Source organism: Gekko japonicus, unplaced genomic scaffold (genome assembly GCF_001447785.1).
Source record: "Gekko japonicus isolate JY-2015 unplaced genomic scaffold, Gekko_japonicus_V1.1 scaffold3166, whole genome shotgun sequence".
Taxonomy (NCBI): Eukaryota; Metazoa; Chordata; class Lepidosauria; order Squamata; family Gekkonidae; genus Gekko; species Gekko japonicus.
Window position 1 is genome coordinate 87816 of NW_015162570.1, and position 12686 is coordinate 100501.

At 48.9% G+C, this 12686-nt stretch overlaps 1 protein-coding gene across 1 annotated transcript in view; it reads right to left on the reverse strand.

The window, feature by feature from the left end:
• Positions 1 to 12686, reverse strand: part of LOC107106293 (plasma membrane calcium-transporting ATPase 3-like) — a 126056-nt gene that overhangs the window by 40347 nt on the left and 73023 nt on the right. The window contains 1 exon segment of the mRNA XM_015406421.1: positions 8903 to 9094. Coding sequence (XP_015261907.1) covers positions 8903 to 9094 — 192 coding nt within the window.

Consider the following 12686-nt stretch of genomic DNA (forward strand, 5'->3'; position numbering starts at 1 on the left):
TTTGTGCCTCTGAATATGGAGCTTCTCCTCAGTCAACATAGCTAGTAGCTACTGCCAGACCTTTCCCTACGTGAATCTAATCCCCGTTTAAAGCTGTTTATACCTGTGGCCATCGCTACACCCTTTGGCAGTGAATTCCACGTTTTAATCCCCAATATTTTAATCCCAAATACCCTTCAGCCCAAGTGATGTGAATCAGGATCCGGGGGTGGGGGGGTGGCTGGGTTGCAGGCATGCAATGGAGGGAAAGGTGTGAGGAGGGCCCTCCCTGCATCTACTGATTCTGCCGGGCAAATCCCTTCATGGCTATTATCAGGGCTATTTGGGGGGCCGGAACACACAAGAACGGAGTTCCGGCTGGCTTCAGAGTTGGCCACGCCCACTACAGCCAAAACCTCTGCGTGCCTGGCTACAGAGGGAAGGCCTCGAGAGCGACCACCACCCCAAGCGACCCCAAGGCGGGAGGGTGGGGTGGGGGCTGGAAGGATCAGGGTGGCATTTAAATGCCTCCCTGTGCCTTCCCCAGCCTGTCTGAGGGCCGGCTTGCCCGGGCTCCCCACAGCAGTGGGGCTCCCAGGTAAACCAAGGGAAGGCATGGGGGTGTGGCCTAATATGCTAATAAGCGTATGCTGTTGGGTGTGGACTATTATGCTAATGAGTTCCTGCTGGGCTTTTTCTAAAAAAAGAGCCCTGGCTATTATACAACTGTCCCTCCCAGTCCAGCATACAACCAGTCTCAATGCCAACATGGGGAGGAATGGATCACAAACTATGTTGTGGGAGCACTGAAAGGGTGGGGTTGCGAGGTCCCCCTGGCCTCCAGCGGGGGATGGGGGGTGGTGCAGGGTTGCCAGCTCCAGGTTGGGAAACTCCTGAAGTTTTGGGGATGGAGCCTGGGGAGGACATGGACCTCAGTGGTATACAAGGCCACAGAGTCCCCCCTCCAAAGCATCCATTGTGTTCAGGGGAACTGACCTCTATAGTCTGGAGATGAGCTTTAATCCTGGGGAATCCCTAGGTCCCACCTGGAGGTTGGCACCAAGGCTCCCTCTGAGCTGTGGAGTCCTGTGAGCAAATATTCTACTTGGTGAGCTCCTGGCATTAAAGTGAGCGAGCGATTTGGCTCCTGCATAAATTAGTTTGCTCTGGAGCCGTCCTTCCTGAGCTAAGACAAAAATCTGTGAGCCGGAGGCTAAAAAACTGAGCTGGCTCACACTAACTCAGCTTAGAGGGAACACTGGTTGGCACCAATGCTCCCTCTAAGCTGTGGAGTCTTGTGAGCAAAAATTCTACTTTGTGAGCTACCAGCATTCAAATTATGAGCGAGCGATTTGGCTACTGCATAAAATAGTTTGCTCTGGAGTGATCCTTCCTGAGCTAAGACAAAAACGAGTGAGCTGGAGGCTAAAAAAACGTGACCTGGCTCACACTAACTCAGCTTAGAGTTGGGTTGTCAGGTCCCCCGGGAGGGCGGAGGTTCCCTCGCTAAAAGGGTCCCTAATCTGCCAGTCTGGAAAAGGCCGGTGGGGGGAAACCCACCCCAAAGTGTCCCGCTTGGCCGACGTGCCTGGCACGATGATGTCACCCGGAGGTGACATCATCACACCGGGCACGTCGCCGGCTGACGCTGTAGCAACCAGCCTGAAAACTCTATGGTACCATAGAGTTTCTAGGCTGATCGCTAGAGTGTCAGCCGGCAACGTGCCCAACATGATGATGTCACTTCTGGGTGATGTCATCGCAGCGCGGGCACGCGAATGCCCCGGGCAGGAACCAACTCTCCCCCGCTATTAGCGGTGACTTGGCAACCCTAGCTTAGAGGGAAGGTGTAGTGGTTGCTAGAAACATCACAAGATGCTTTCCCAGTGATGGACAAGCAAATGCTTTGATACTGGACATCAGTAGCCAGACTTGATCGCCAGGTTGAATGTCATGGCAAGCCACATCAGCCGGGAAAGATTGGGAGTTCTAGACTTCAGAATGGAGTACCTTTAAAGGGGTAGTGAGAAACAAAATATATTTAGTCACACAATCACTTTCTTCAGTCAGGCTTTGCAGCCTGTGAGGGTTATAATACACAGGGAAACCTTCCAACCAAAATCACAAAAATAAGATCAACCTATATTTTCTGTTAGGCTTATTCCTAATGTGTAAATGAGCAAGAGGCAATGCTTCCAACAAATTTAAACCTGTGGCTTCACAAATCTCTTCAATTTATCTTTTATGAACCTATTCTTCCTTTCTATGGCCCCTGAGCTATCTGTATATGTGCTGCATGAGTAATCTGCAGTGCCTCAAGCGTTTAAACACATTAGCAATAAATGATGGTCCTAAGTCCTGTGGTTATAGGTCAACTTAAAATTTAAATTCAACTTAAAAATATATCAAGAACAATTAAACAATATTCATACCCTTGACAAAGTGTTAAATCAGTTTAAAGATGTTGGAATGCTCCAAAAATAAACAAGGGTAGGCACAATTTTGTTTGGGTTCCTTTTAAACCCAAAAATGGGGGGTTGTGGAAAGAAATTTTAGAAATATAGAAAGTTTGGGTTTAAAAATGAACCAAATAGTTTATAAAATCTATACAGCTGTCTCTGTCTTTGCTAGCAAAACAGCAAACAGGCTGTTCCAGACAAATCTCTTTCTTGGTCACACACAAAGGTCACACATTCCATTCCCAGGAAATCCCCCAGGTGTGAGACCCCCAGTTTCCTGGGCAATAAACTGCAGCTGGGCAATGACAGACTTCAATCCAAAAGGCAAACTAACTTCCTGAGATACAGAGATTTCACACTCCCCGCTTTCATCTTAGTGATAACATTAAAAGGACAGTTTATTTACCATAATTGGGAAACACCAGGAGAAAACAATGACACTGTATTGATCCTGTGGAATGTGAACTTTTGTTGTGTAAGACCAAGGACGCAATTTCCTGCAAGACAATTTCAACTTCTCAATGTTAATTTACAACTGTAAATTAAGGGACCTCTTTGATCATGTGGTATAAATACTGGTCCAATCCAACAGACTCTTGCTGGCTCTTAGTAGGAGTCAGCCCGAGAGGCCTCTCGTTCTGTGCATGCTTTGGGGTGGGATAGGACTTTGCTTGCATGTTTATTTTTCTGTGTATTTACTATCAATATTTAGGAGATAGAATTCTACTGTATTGGCAAGCTGGCATAGCGTCTTGCTGGTCACCTTGCCAGGTAAAACTTTGAATGTTTTTATTTTAATAAAGATAAGTTTTACTTTAAGAAGAGACCTTTGAGTGTCTCTGCCAGCGCTGAGCGGTTTTCAAGCTTACACCTCTGCCTTTGGTAAGGAGGCAACACTCAGGGGACACACGAACTGAGGGGTATGTGGGTGGCACAGGTAAAACATGCACTCACAGATACATGCAGCCACACACACATTTTTCTCACAACAGAAGGGAACACTGGTTGGCACCCCTGGGCAGCAAGGGAGAACTGGCAAGTGGGTAGAAGACTTATTCTCACCTGAAAAATCTCGCATAAAGAGTACTTTGAGGCAAACACAGATACTGGGCTACACAGAAAAACAGACTAATTCTGTATAAGGCAGTATTTCCATTCAATTTATTTTTCAGAGGCTGTTCAGGGTACATCAACTGGATGTTCCGTGTATTGTGTTCCATCTCCACTCCCAGCTATTCAGGCCAAAGAGTGTACTTCCAAAGTGGTTTGCAGCCATTAAAGCACAATAGAAATGTCAATCGTTTTCTTTCTTTTTCTTTTTTTTAAAAAAAACCTTTAAAAGTAAGCTCTGGGAGAAGGTTTTCTTGTTCCAGGCACACAGGAAGGGTCGTGATCTGGACACTCCCGTTGACTTCAGTGTGTAGGTAAGCCTCCTTCCCCCTCCCTTCATGAGGAAAGAATTAGGGCTTAGAGGCCAAGGTTTTAACGACTGGCCTGTTGTCTAAACTGTGGGGCAAACAGTCTAGCAAAAGGAGCCCTAGGAATCTTATTATCAGGACCATGGAAAAGAGCAAGAGTCCAGGAGCAGCTTAAAGACCAACGCAAGTTTGTGGCAGGGTGTGAGCTTCCGTGAGTCATTGAAGACGTGAGCCAGTGACTCACAAAAGCTCCTCCCCTGCCACAGATTTTGTTAGTCTTTCAGGTGCTCCTGGACGCTTGCTCTTTGGTATCTGAAGAAGTGAGCCGTGACTCACAAAAGCTCATGAGTGAGAACTCATGAAAGATCCTCCCCTGCCACAGATTTTGTTAGTCTTTCAGGTGCTCCTGGACGCTTGCTCTTTGGTATCTGAAGAAGTGAGCCATGACTCACGAAAGCTCCTCCCCTGCCACAGATTTTGTTAGTCTTTCAGGTGCTCCTGGACGCTTGCTCTTTGGTATCTGAAGAAGTGAGCCGTGACTCACAAAAGCTCCTCCCCCGCCACAGATTTTGTTAGTCTTTAAGGTGCCACTGGACTTTTGCTCTTTGGTATCTGAAGAAGTGAGCCGTGACTCACGAAAGCTCCTCCCCTGCCACCGATTTTGTTAGTCTTTCAGGTGCTCCTGGACGCTTGCTCTTTTCTACGGCTACAGACAGACTAACACGGCGACCCACCTTGATGTATATCAGGGCTAGTTCAAGGTATTTTGTTGCCCCAAACAAGATTGGGAAATTCCTGGAGATGTGGAAGTGGAGCCTGGAGAGGGCAGAATTTGAGGAGGGGAGGGACGTGACTAAGGCATAATGCCGTACAGCCCAGCCTCCAAAACAGCCGTTTTCTCCAAGGGAACCGATTGTGGTTGTCTAGAGAACCGTTGTAATTCTGGGAGATCTCCAGGCTTTCCCTGGAGGATGGCAACCTTAACTTGTACACACAACCTATCTCTTGGGCCCGGGAATGCGGTTGCCAGCCTCCAGGTGGGGTCTGGGGCCTGGAGATCCCCAGCTTTTGTACCTGATCTCCAGCTGACAGAGATCAGCTCCCCTGGAGAAAATGGCTGCTTTGAAGGGTGGACTCTCTATGGCCTTGTACCATGCTGAGGCCCCTCCCCTCCCCAAACCCCTCCCTCTCCCGGATCCACCCCCAAAGTCTCCAGGTATTTCCCAACCCAGACCTGGCAACCCTACCCAGGACAGATGGGCTATGAATAGCCTCCCGTGGGGCCTCATCACCCACCTCATTTATTTATTTATTTTTCAGCATTTATATCTCACTTTTTCTGCCCCTACAAGGGCCACCAAAGCGGCAAACAAAGGAAAACACACGCCCTTAAAAAGAATCGCATATTAAAACCAAGATAACTTTTGTTAAAACAGTTTTAACCAAAGTTAAAATACACAACACGGCTCTACGGAGAACAAGGGTGCATAACTAAAGCATGAGGAAAACTGACGGAAGGGCTAGATATGGTTGCCAGCCGGCCTGGAGAAAAATCCCCTGTCCCTTTAATAGAGGCTGAAGGTGCGGAAATGGACAGTGGAAGTTTTTCATGGTATAAAGGGGATGGACGGTTTTTCGCAGGCCACTTGGCAACCCCAAGGGATAGATCTCTAACACACTCCTGAAAATGGAATTGGGACAGGACAAAAAAAGAAGAAAGGCTGACCCCACTAAAGGCCTGATGAAAACTGAGGCGCGCGGGGAATCTTTCTTCATTCTTTGCACCTAAAAGGGCTGTGAAGTCTGGTTTTAAAAGTGCTGCGTTTTTTCCAACTGTCTCTGAAACGTCCCTACTCCAAAATGACAGAGGAGATGTTCTCTTTCTCTCTGTCACCTGGGAGTCAAACTAGACAGTAGCTATATGGCTGCCCACACTATTTTAGAGGAGAATTTAGTCCTTGAAAAAATTACTGCCAGGGCCCAAGCCCTCGCTGCAATTTTTAAATGGTCACATTCTCTCCTAAAATGGCATTGGCGGCCACAAGTTGGACCTATGGCTGCCATAACGTCTAGCTTGGCCCTCAGACTAATTAATGGGCCTCCACTTCTAGTCGATGACTCCTTTCATAAGAGAACACCAGAAGAGCACTGCTGGGTCAGACCAGTGAGGGTCCGTTTAGTCCAGCCTACTATCTCATGCAGTGGCCAACCAGTTCTTCTGGAGGGCCAACAACAGGGCAGAGAGACCAAGGCCTTACCCTGATGTTGCCTCCTGGATCTGAGATTCAGAGTCTTTGTGCCTCTGAATGTGGACGTTCCCCTCAGCCACCATGGCTAATAGCCATTGATAGACTTATCCTCCAGAAATCTATCTAATCCTCTTTGAAAGCTATCTATTCCTGTGGCCGTTGCTACATCCTGCGGCAGCGAATTCCACACATTGTAATCACTCTCTGTGTAAAGTAGTATTTCCATTTGTGCCCTGAGGATTTATTTCCTCCACCCAGTTTCCAAAGATGTATCGCTTCGTGCAATGAATGGGTTGTGTAATGAGTGGATATAATGCCAGAAAGCATGTGTGTATTTAAATACACTTTAAAAATAACCTGACATTTAATTTTTGTAAATAATTTTGTTGTTTTCTGTCAGATTAACACAAACAAAACGTCAGAAAGTCAGACCCTTACAGAAGGAAAATATTAATGAGACCTCAAGATATTAAAATCTAGGTATAGAAGAGAAGAAGAGATGAAATTTATACCCCGCCCTTCACTCGGAGTCTCAGAACGGCTTACAAACTCCTTTCCCTTCCCCTCCCCAAAACAGACACCCTGGGAGGCAGGTGGGGCTGAGAGAGCTCTTTTGAGGACTGCTCCTGAGAGAACAGCTCTGAGAAAACTAAATCTGAGAGAACTTGTGACTGACCCAAGGTCATCCAGCAGCTGCATGTGGAGAAGTGGGGAATTAAACCTGGTTAGGGTTGCCAGGTCTGGGTTGGAAAATACCTGGAGACTTTGGGAGTGGATCCGGGAGAGGGCAGGGTTTGGGGAGGGGAGGGGCCTCAGCATGGTACAAGGCCGCAGAGCCCACCCTTCAAAGCAGCCATTTTCTCCAGGGGAGCTGATCTCTGTCAGCTGGGGACCAGTTGGAAAAGCAGGGGATCCCCAGGCCCCACCTGGAGGCTGGCAACGCTAAACCTGGTTCTCCCAGATTAAGAGTCTGCGCACTTAACCACTACACCAAACTGGCTCTACACCAAATTAAGCCCGTGTACCTTTTTTTAATAACTGAAGGCAACTACACAAGCCAAACCGGACCCCAGTCAATTTGGAGCCCTGGGAAGAAATTCCAGACCGTTCTGCTAACATTTCCTAATTCAAAATCACCTGGGAAACCCTTTCCACCACCTGCTCCCTCACTGGCTCTGAGGCACGTCCTTTTGAGAAGAGCTTGGATGGAATAATTTTTCCCTTTTTTCACAATCTCCCAGAGACGACGCATAAAATAAAGGTGGCTGGATTCAACATTTATCTGTCCACCTAAGGAATGCTTGCCACCTACCAGGCGAGGACTGGAGATCTCCCAGAACTACAACTGCTCTCCAGATGACAGAGATCAGTTCCCTTAGAGAAAACAGATGCTTTGGAGCAGGGCTATTTTGGGGCAGGAACGCACAGGAATGGAGTTCCGGCTGGCTCCCAAGTTGGCCACACCCAGCAGGAACTCATTAGCATAATAGGCCACACCCAACAGCAGAAACCCATTAGGATTGGCTACAGTAGGCATGTGTGGCAAAGGAGTACCTGCTCCAAAAAAAGCCCTGGGTTTTGACAACAAACAAGTTAAACAGAATAAGAAGCAAAAGGTGGGTGTGGCTGGATGACCACACTTCTGGTAACACATGGGGTGTGGCCTAATATGCTAATGAGCTGTGCTGTCATGGGTGTGGCCTAATATGCTAATGAGTTCCTGCTGGGCTTTTTCTACAAAAAATGCCCTGCTTTGGAGGGTGGACCCTATGGCATTATGCCCTACTGAAGACCCTCCCCCTCTGCAAATTTTGCCCTCTCCAGGCTCTACTCCAAATCTCCAGGGATTTCCCAACCCGGAGCTGGCAACCACCTCGTCTGGGGGCAACAAAATACCTTGAACCAGCCCTGATAATAAGATTCCTAGGACTCCTTTTGTTAGGCAGTTTGCCACGCAGTTTGGACACGATGCCGGTTGACAAAACCCTGGCCTCTACGCCCTAATTCTTTCTTCGTGAAGGGAAAGGGGGGGGAGGCTTGCCTATGCACTGAAGTCAAGAAGAGAGACCAGATCCTGACCCTTGCTATGTGTCTGGAACAAGAAAACCACCCCATGCTCCACCCTTCATATATCCGGAAATTTCTCAGCGTGGAGTTGGTAACCCTAACCTATGTTTTCCCATTTAGTCTCTCTGCCACCCAAGCACTCATTCTCCTGTAATATATCTATCCCGGGGTCGTTTCGTAGAAAAAGAGGTGCAGGAGCCCATTAGCTAACTCATAAGCATATTTGCATAGGCCACACACCCTGACATCACCGGAAGTGTGCCAGAAGGCAACACCCACCACTCAGGCTCCACTGGACTGTTTTGGATTGCTAGCTATTGCAAGGGAGGGGGGGACGTACAGATCTGTCCTTGCAGAGGAGGGAGAGCTTGTACCTGAATAAGACTTGGTCTTGTGCCCTGGGTTTTTTTTGGGTGGGGGGGTTGGGGGGGGGGCTCTGCAACTTACCTGACTGCTTCTTGCTCTGGCCGAGAGCTGCTGGGAGCAGGGGGTGGGGCTTGTTGCATGTGCCCGCCCCCCTGGGCTCTTTACTGCCGGAGCTCCGCTCCTGTGCGCTCCTGCACAAAATGACCCCTGTATCTATCTTTCCTTCCACATGTCCACGTGTCCCGGGCCTTGAGACGCATCCTACGCTTCCCATGAAAGCCCCGTGTGATTTTCTAATTTCCAGGTGGCACAGGAGCTTTCATTTCCTGTTCTGGTGTGGCACGCGGCAACACGGCCCCCCTACCTGTGTGATGCAGGCGCCAGTGAAGGCCACGATGACGGCCACCACATTGACCGTGAGCTGGAATTGCAGGAATTTGGAGATGCTGTCGTACACATTGCGGCCCCACATCACTGCCTTGACGATGCTGGAGAAGTTGTCATCGGTCAGGATGATGTCCGAGGCTTCCTTCGCCACGTCAGTGCCTGCTATGCCCTGCGGGGGGGGGGGGAGGGGAGGGGAAATGGCAGACAAAATAACATCAGAAGAGCCCTGCTAGGTCAGTCCAGTAGTCAATCTAGTCCAGCATCCTCTCTCACACAGGGGCCAACCAGTTCAACAACAGGGCAGAGAGGCCGAGGCCTTCCCCTGAGAAGAACCTCAGAAGAGCCCTGCTAGGTCAGACCAGGGAGAGTCCCTCTAGTCCAGCCTCCCGTCTCACACAGGGGCCAGCCAGTTCCTCTGGAGGGCCAACAACAGGGCAGAGAGGCCGAGGCCTTCCCCTGATAAGAATATCAGAAGAGCCCTGCTGGGCCAGACCAGTGGTCCATCTAGTCCAACATCTTGTCTCACACAGGGGCCAACCAATTCCTCTGGAGGGCCAACAACAGGGCAGAGAGGCCGAGGCATTCATAAGAACATGGGAAGAGCCCTGCTGGGTCCGTCCAATAGTCAATGTAGTCCAGCATCTCTTCTCACACATTGGCCAGTCAGTTCCTCTGGAGAGCCAACAACAGGGTATAGAGGCCAGGCCTACATAAGAAGAGCCTTGCTGGATCAGAACAAAGGTCCATCTACTGCGGCATCTAGTCTCACACAATAGCCAACCAGTCCCTCTGGATGGCGAACAACAGGGCATGGAGGCCGAGGCCTTCCCCTGAGAAGAACATAAGAAGAGCCCTGCTGGATCTGTTCTAACCCGTCTGTTCTGTCTCAAGGGCATTACATTGTGAACATAGGAACGACGGAAACGGAGTCCATGAGCCATAAGCTCCACTGGAGATGACTGGCAGAGTGAGACCATCGACAGAGGACATAAATACAGAAAGATGGGGTCAATTCGAAAGCGACTGCTTGTTGCATTCATTTCAGATGTACCTATTCTTCTATAAGCTCGTGTTAAAAACACACACACAGACAGAGCAACAAAAGGTGGCTGAGGGCAGTACTGATTGGCTAGCAACCGTGCTGACACTAGGATACTTCCCAGCTCCCAAATCCTCTTAACAGATAGCACTGAAAAAAGTTGATGTTTTTCCTTAATTAATAAGATAACATACAGATACAGATTGATCTATGCAGTACTCCCTTTTTAAAACAAAAAGTAGACAGCTGTCCCGATTTTGCTGGTATGTACACAATGGGCAAAGAGCCCTGCTGGGTCAGTCCAATAGTCAATGTAGTCCAGCATCCCTTCTCACACACTGGCCAGTCAGTTCCTCTGGAGAGCCAGAAACAGGGTATAGAGGCTGAGGCCGAGCCTTGCTGGATCAGAACAAAGGTCCATCTACTGCGGCATCTAGTCTCACACAATAGCCAGCCAGTCCCTCTGGATGGCGAACAACAGGGCATGGAGGCCGAGGCCTTCCCCTGATAAGAACATCAGAAGAGCCCTGCTGGATCAGACCAGGGAGGGTCCATCTAGTCCAGCATCCTGTCTCACACAGGGGCCAACAATGTCCTCCGAGGGCCAACAACAGGGCATAGAGGCTGAGGCCTTCCCTGATGTAACTTCCTGGTTTTGCGATCCAGAGGCTTAGTGCCTCTGAATGTGGAGGTTCCCCTCAGTCACCATGAATGTAGAGGCACATGACTGTAGAGGAGAATGTAGAGGCTAGTAGCCATTGATTGACCTCTCTCCCATGAATCTATCTAATCCCCTTTTAAAGCTGTTTATTCCTGTGGCCATCACTACCTCCTCTGGCAGCGAATTCCGCATTCTAATCACTTCTCTGTGGAAAGTAGTATTTCCTTTTGTCCGTCCTGAACCTACTTCCCATCAGCTTCATCAGATGCCCTTGAGGTCTAGTCTTTTGGGTGTGGAAGAAACATTTCTCTTGTCCGCTCTTTCCACCTTGCACCTAATTTTATAAACCTCTATCATGTCTCCCCCCCCCACCTTAGTAGGAGCTTAGTCGTCTCTTTTCTAAATTGGGAAGTCCCAGACTCTTCAGCCTTTCCTGAAAGGGAAGGTGCTCCAACCCCCCTAATCATCTTGGTTGCCCTCCTCTGTACTATTCCCAGCTCTGCAATGTCCTTTTTGAGGTGCGGTGACCAGAACTGTACGCAGTATTCCAAATGAAGGCCACACCATAGATCTTTACAGGGGCATTACAAACACAGTGGGCACTTTTGGGCAAGACCCCAATTCCTTCTCTTCTCCACAGCTGCCACGGCAACCACGTCCTCCGGGAAGAAGCACCTTAAATAGTATACTTCAGCCCCATTTATAGTCCTAGGCAATGCTCCCTCTAAGCTGTGGGGTCTTGTGAGCAAAAATTCTACTTTGTGAGCTGCTGGCATGAAAGTTGTGAGCCAGCGATTCGGCTACTGCCTAAATCAGTTTGCTCTGGAGCCATCCCTTCCTGAGCTAAGACAAAAGTGTGTGAGACGGAGGCTAAAAAACTGTGAGCTAGCTCACACTAACTCAGCGTAGAGGGAACACTGGTCCTAGGCCCCAGTCAGCTGCTAAGAGTGGCAGGGAGAGCCCATGGGGAATACAGTTTAAACTCAGGAAAAAAAATTGAAGTTTGGTTTTACTGGGCATCTGATCCTAAATTTCATGCCCTTGCCCACACTACCCCTCTGAATGGGTTGGATCCCACAGATCTGTTCCACAAACGGTGGCACCTTCTTTTGGCATAAGATGCCAGCAGAGGCAAGAAGAGCTCTTTCTGCCAGGGCAAACCGCCTTGAGGGGAAGGAAAGTGTCACTGTTGGTCGAACCCAACTCGGGGAATGTCCTCCCTGTGTCAAATCTCTGAGGAGTGTCTGTGGATTCCTCTTGTTTCTATTGGCATTTCATAGCATTTAACCCTAACAAATGATAGGTGGCTCGCAAGCAATGTTCCCTCTATGCTGCGGAGTCTTGTGAGCAAAAAATTCTACTTTGTGAGCTGCTGGCATGCAGGCTGTGAGCGAGCGATTTGGCTACTGAATGAATTAGTTTTCTCCGGAGCCGTCCTTCCTGAGCTGGGACGAAAATGTGTGAGCCGGAGGCTAAAAAACTGTGAGCTAGCTCACACTAACTCAGCTTAGAGGGAACACTGGTTGCCAGCTCTGGAAAATACCTGGAGACTTTGGGGGTGGGACGGGGAGAGGGTGGTGTTTGGGGAGGGGAGGGGCCTCAGCATGGTACAGTGCCATATAGAGTCCACCCTTCAAAGCAGCCATTTTCTCCAGGGGAGCGGATCGCTTTCGGCTGGAGATCAGTTGTAAAAGCGGGAGCTCTCCAGGCCCCACCTGGAGGCTGGCAACCCTATGACAGTATGATGGACACACACACACACACATGTGTTACTCTCCCCACTCTGAGGCAGATTTTTCCCGCCAAAACTCTTCGTTCCCTTCAGGTACTGAGTAGCGTGATAATATTTGCAGCTTTATAAATCTGAATGCCCAACCCTGTGACAGAATCTCATTTGGCTTTTGCCCAGCCCAGGAACTTGTCAGGAGAAAAAAAAGAAGCACTCTTTTTAGATCCCTTCAAATGGCACTGGAGACTGTGTAACAGTGAACAATAATAAATATTTTATTTAATAGGCAGGGATGGTATGAGGTAGTCAGGAACTGGAAAGGCTGAGGGAAA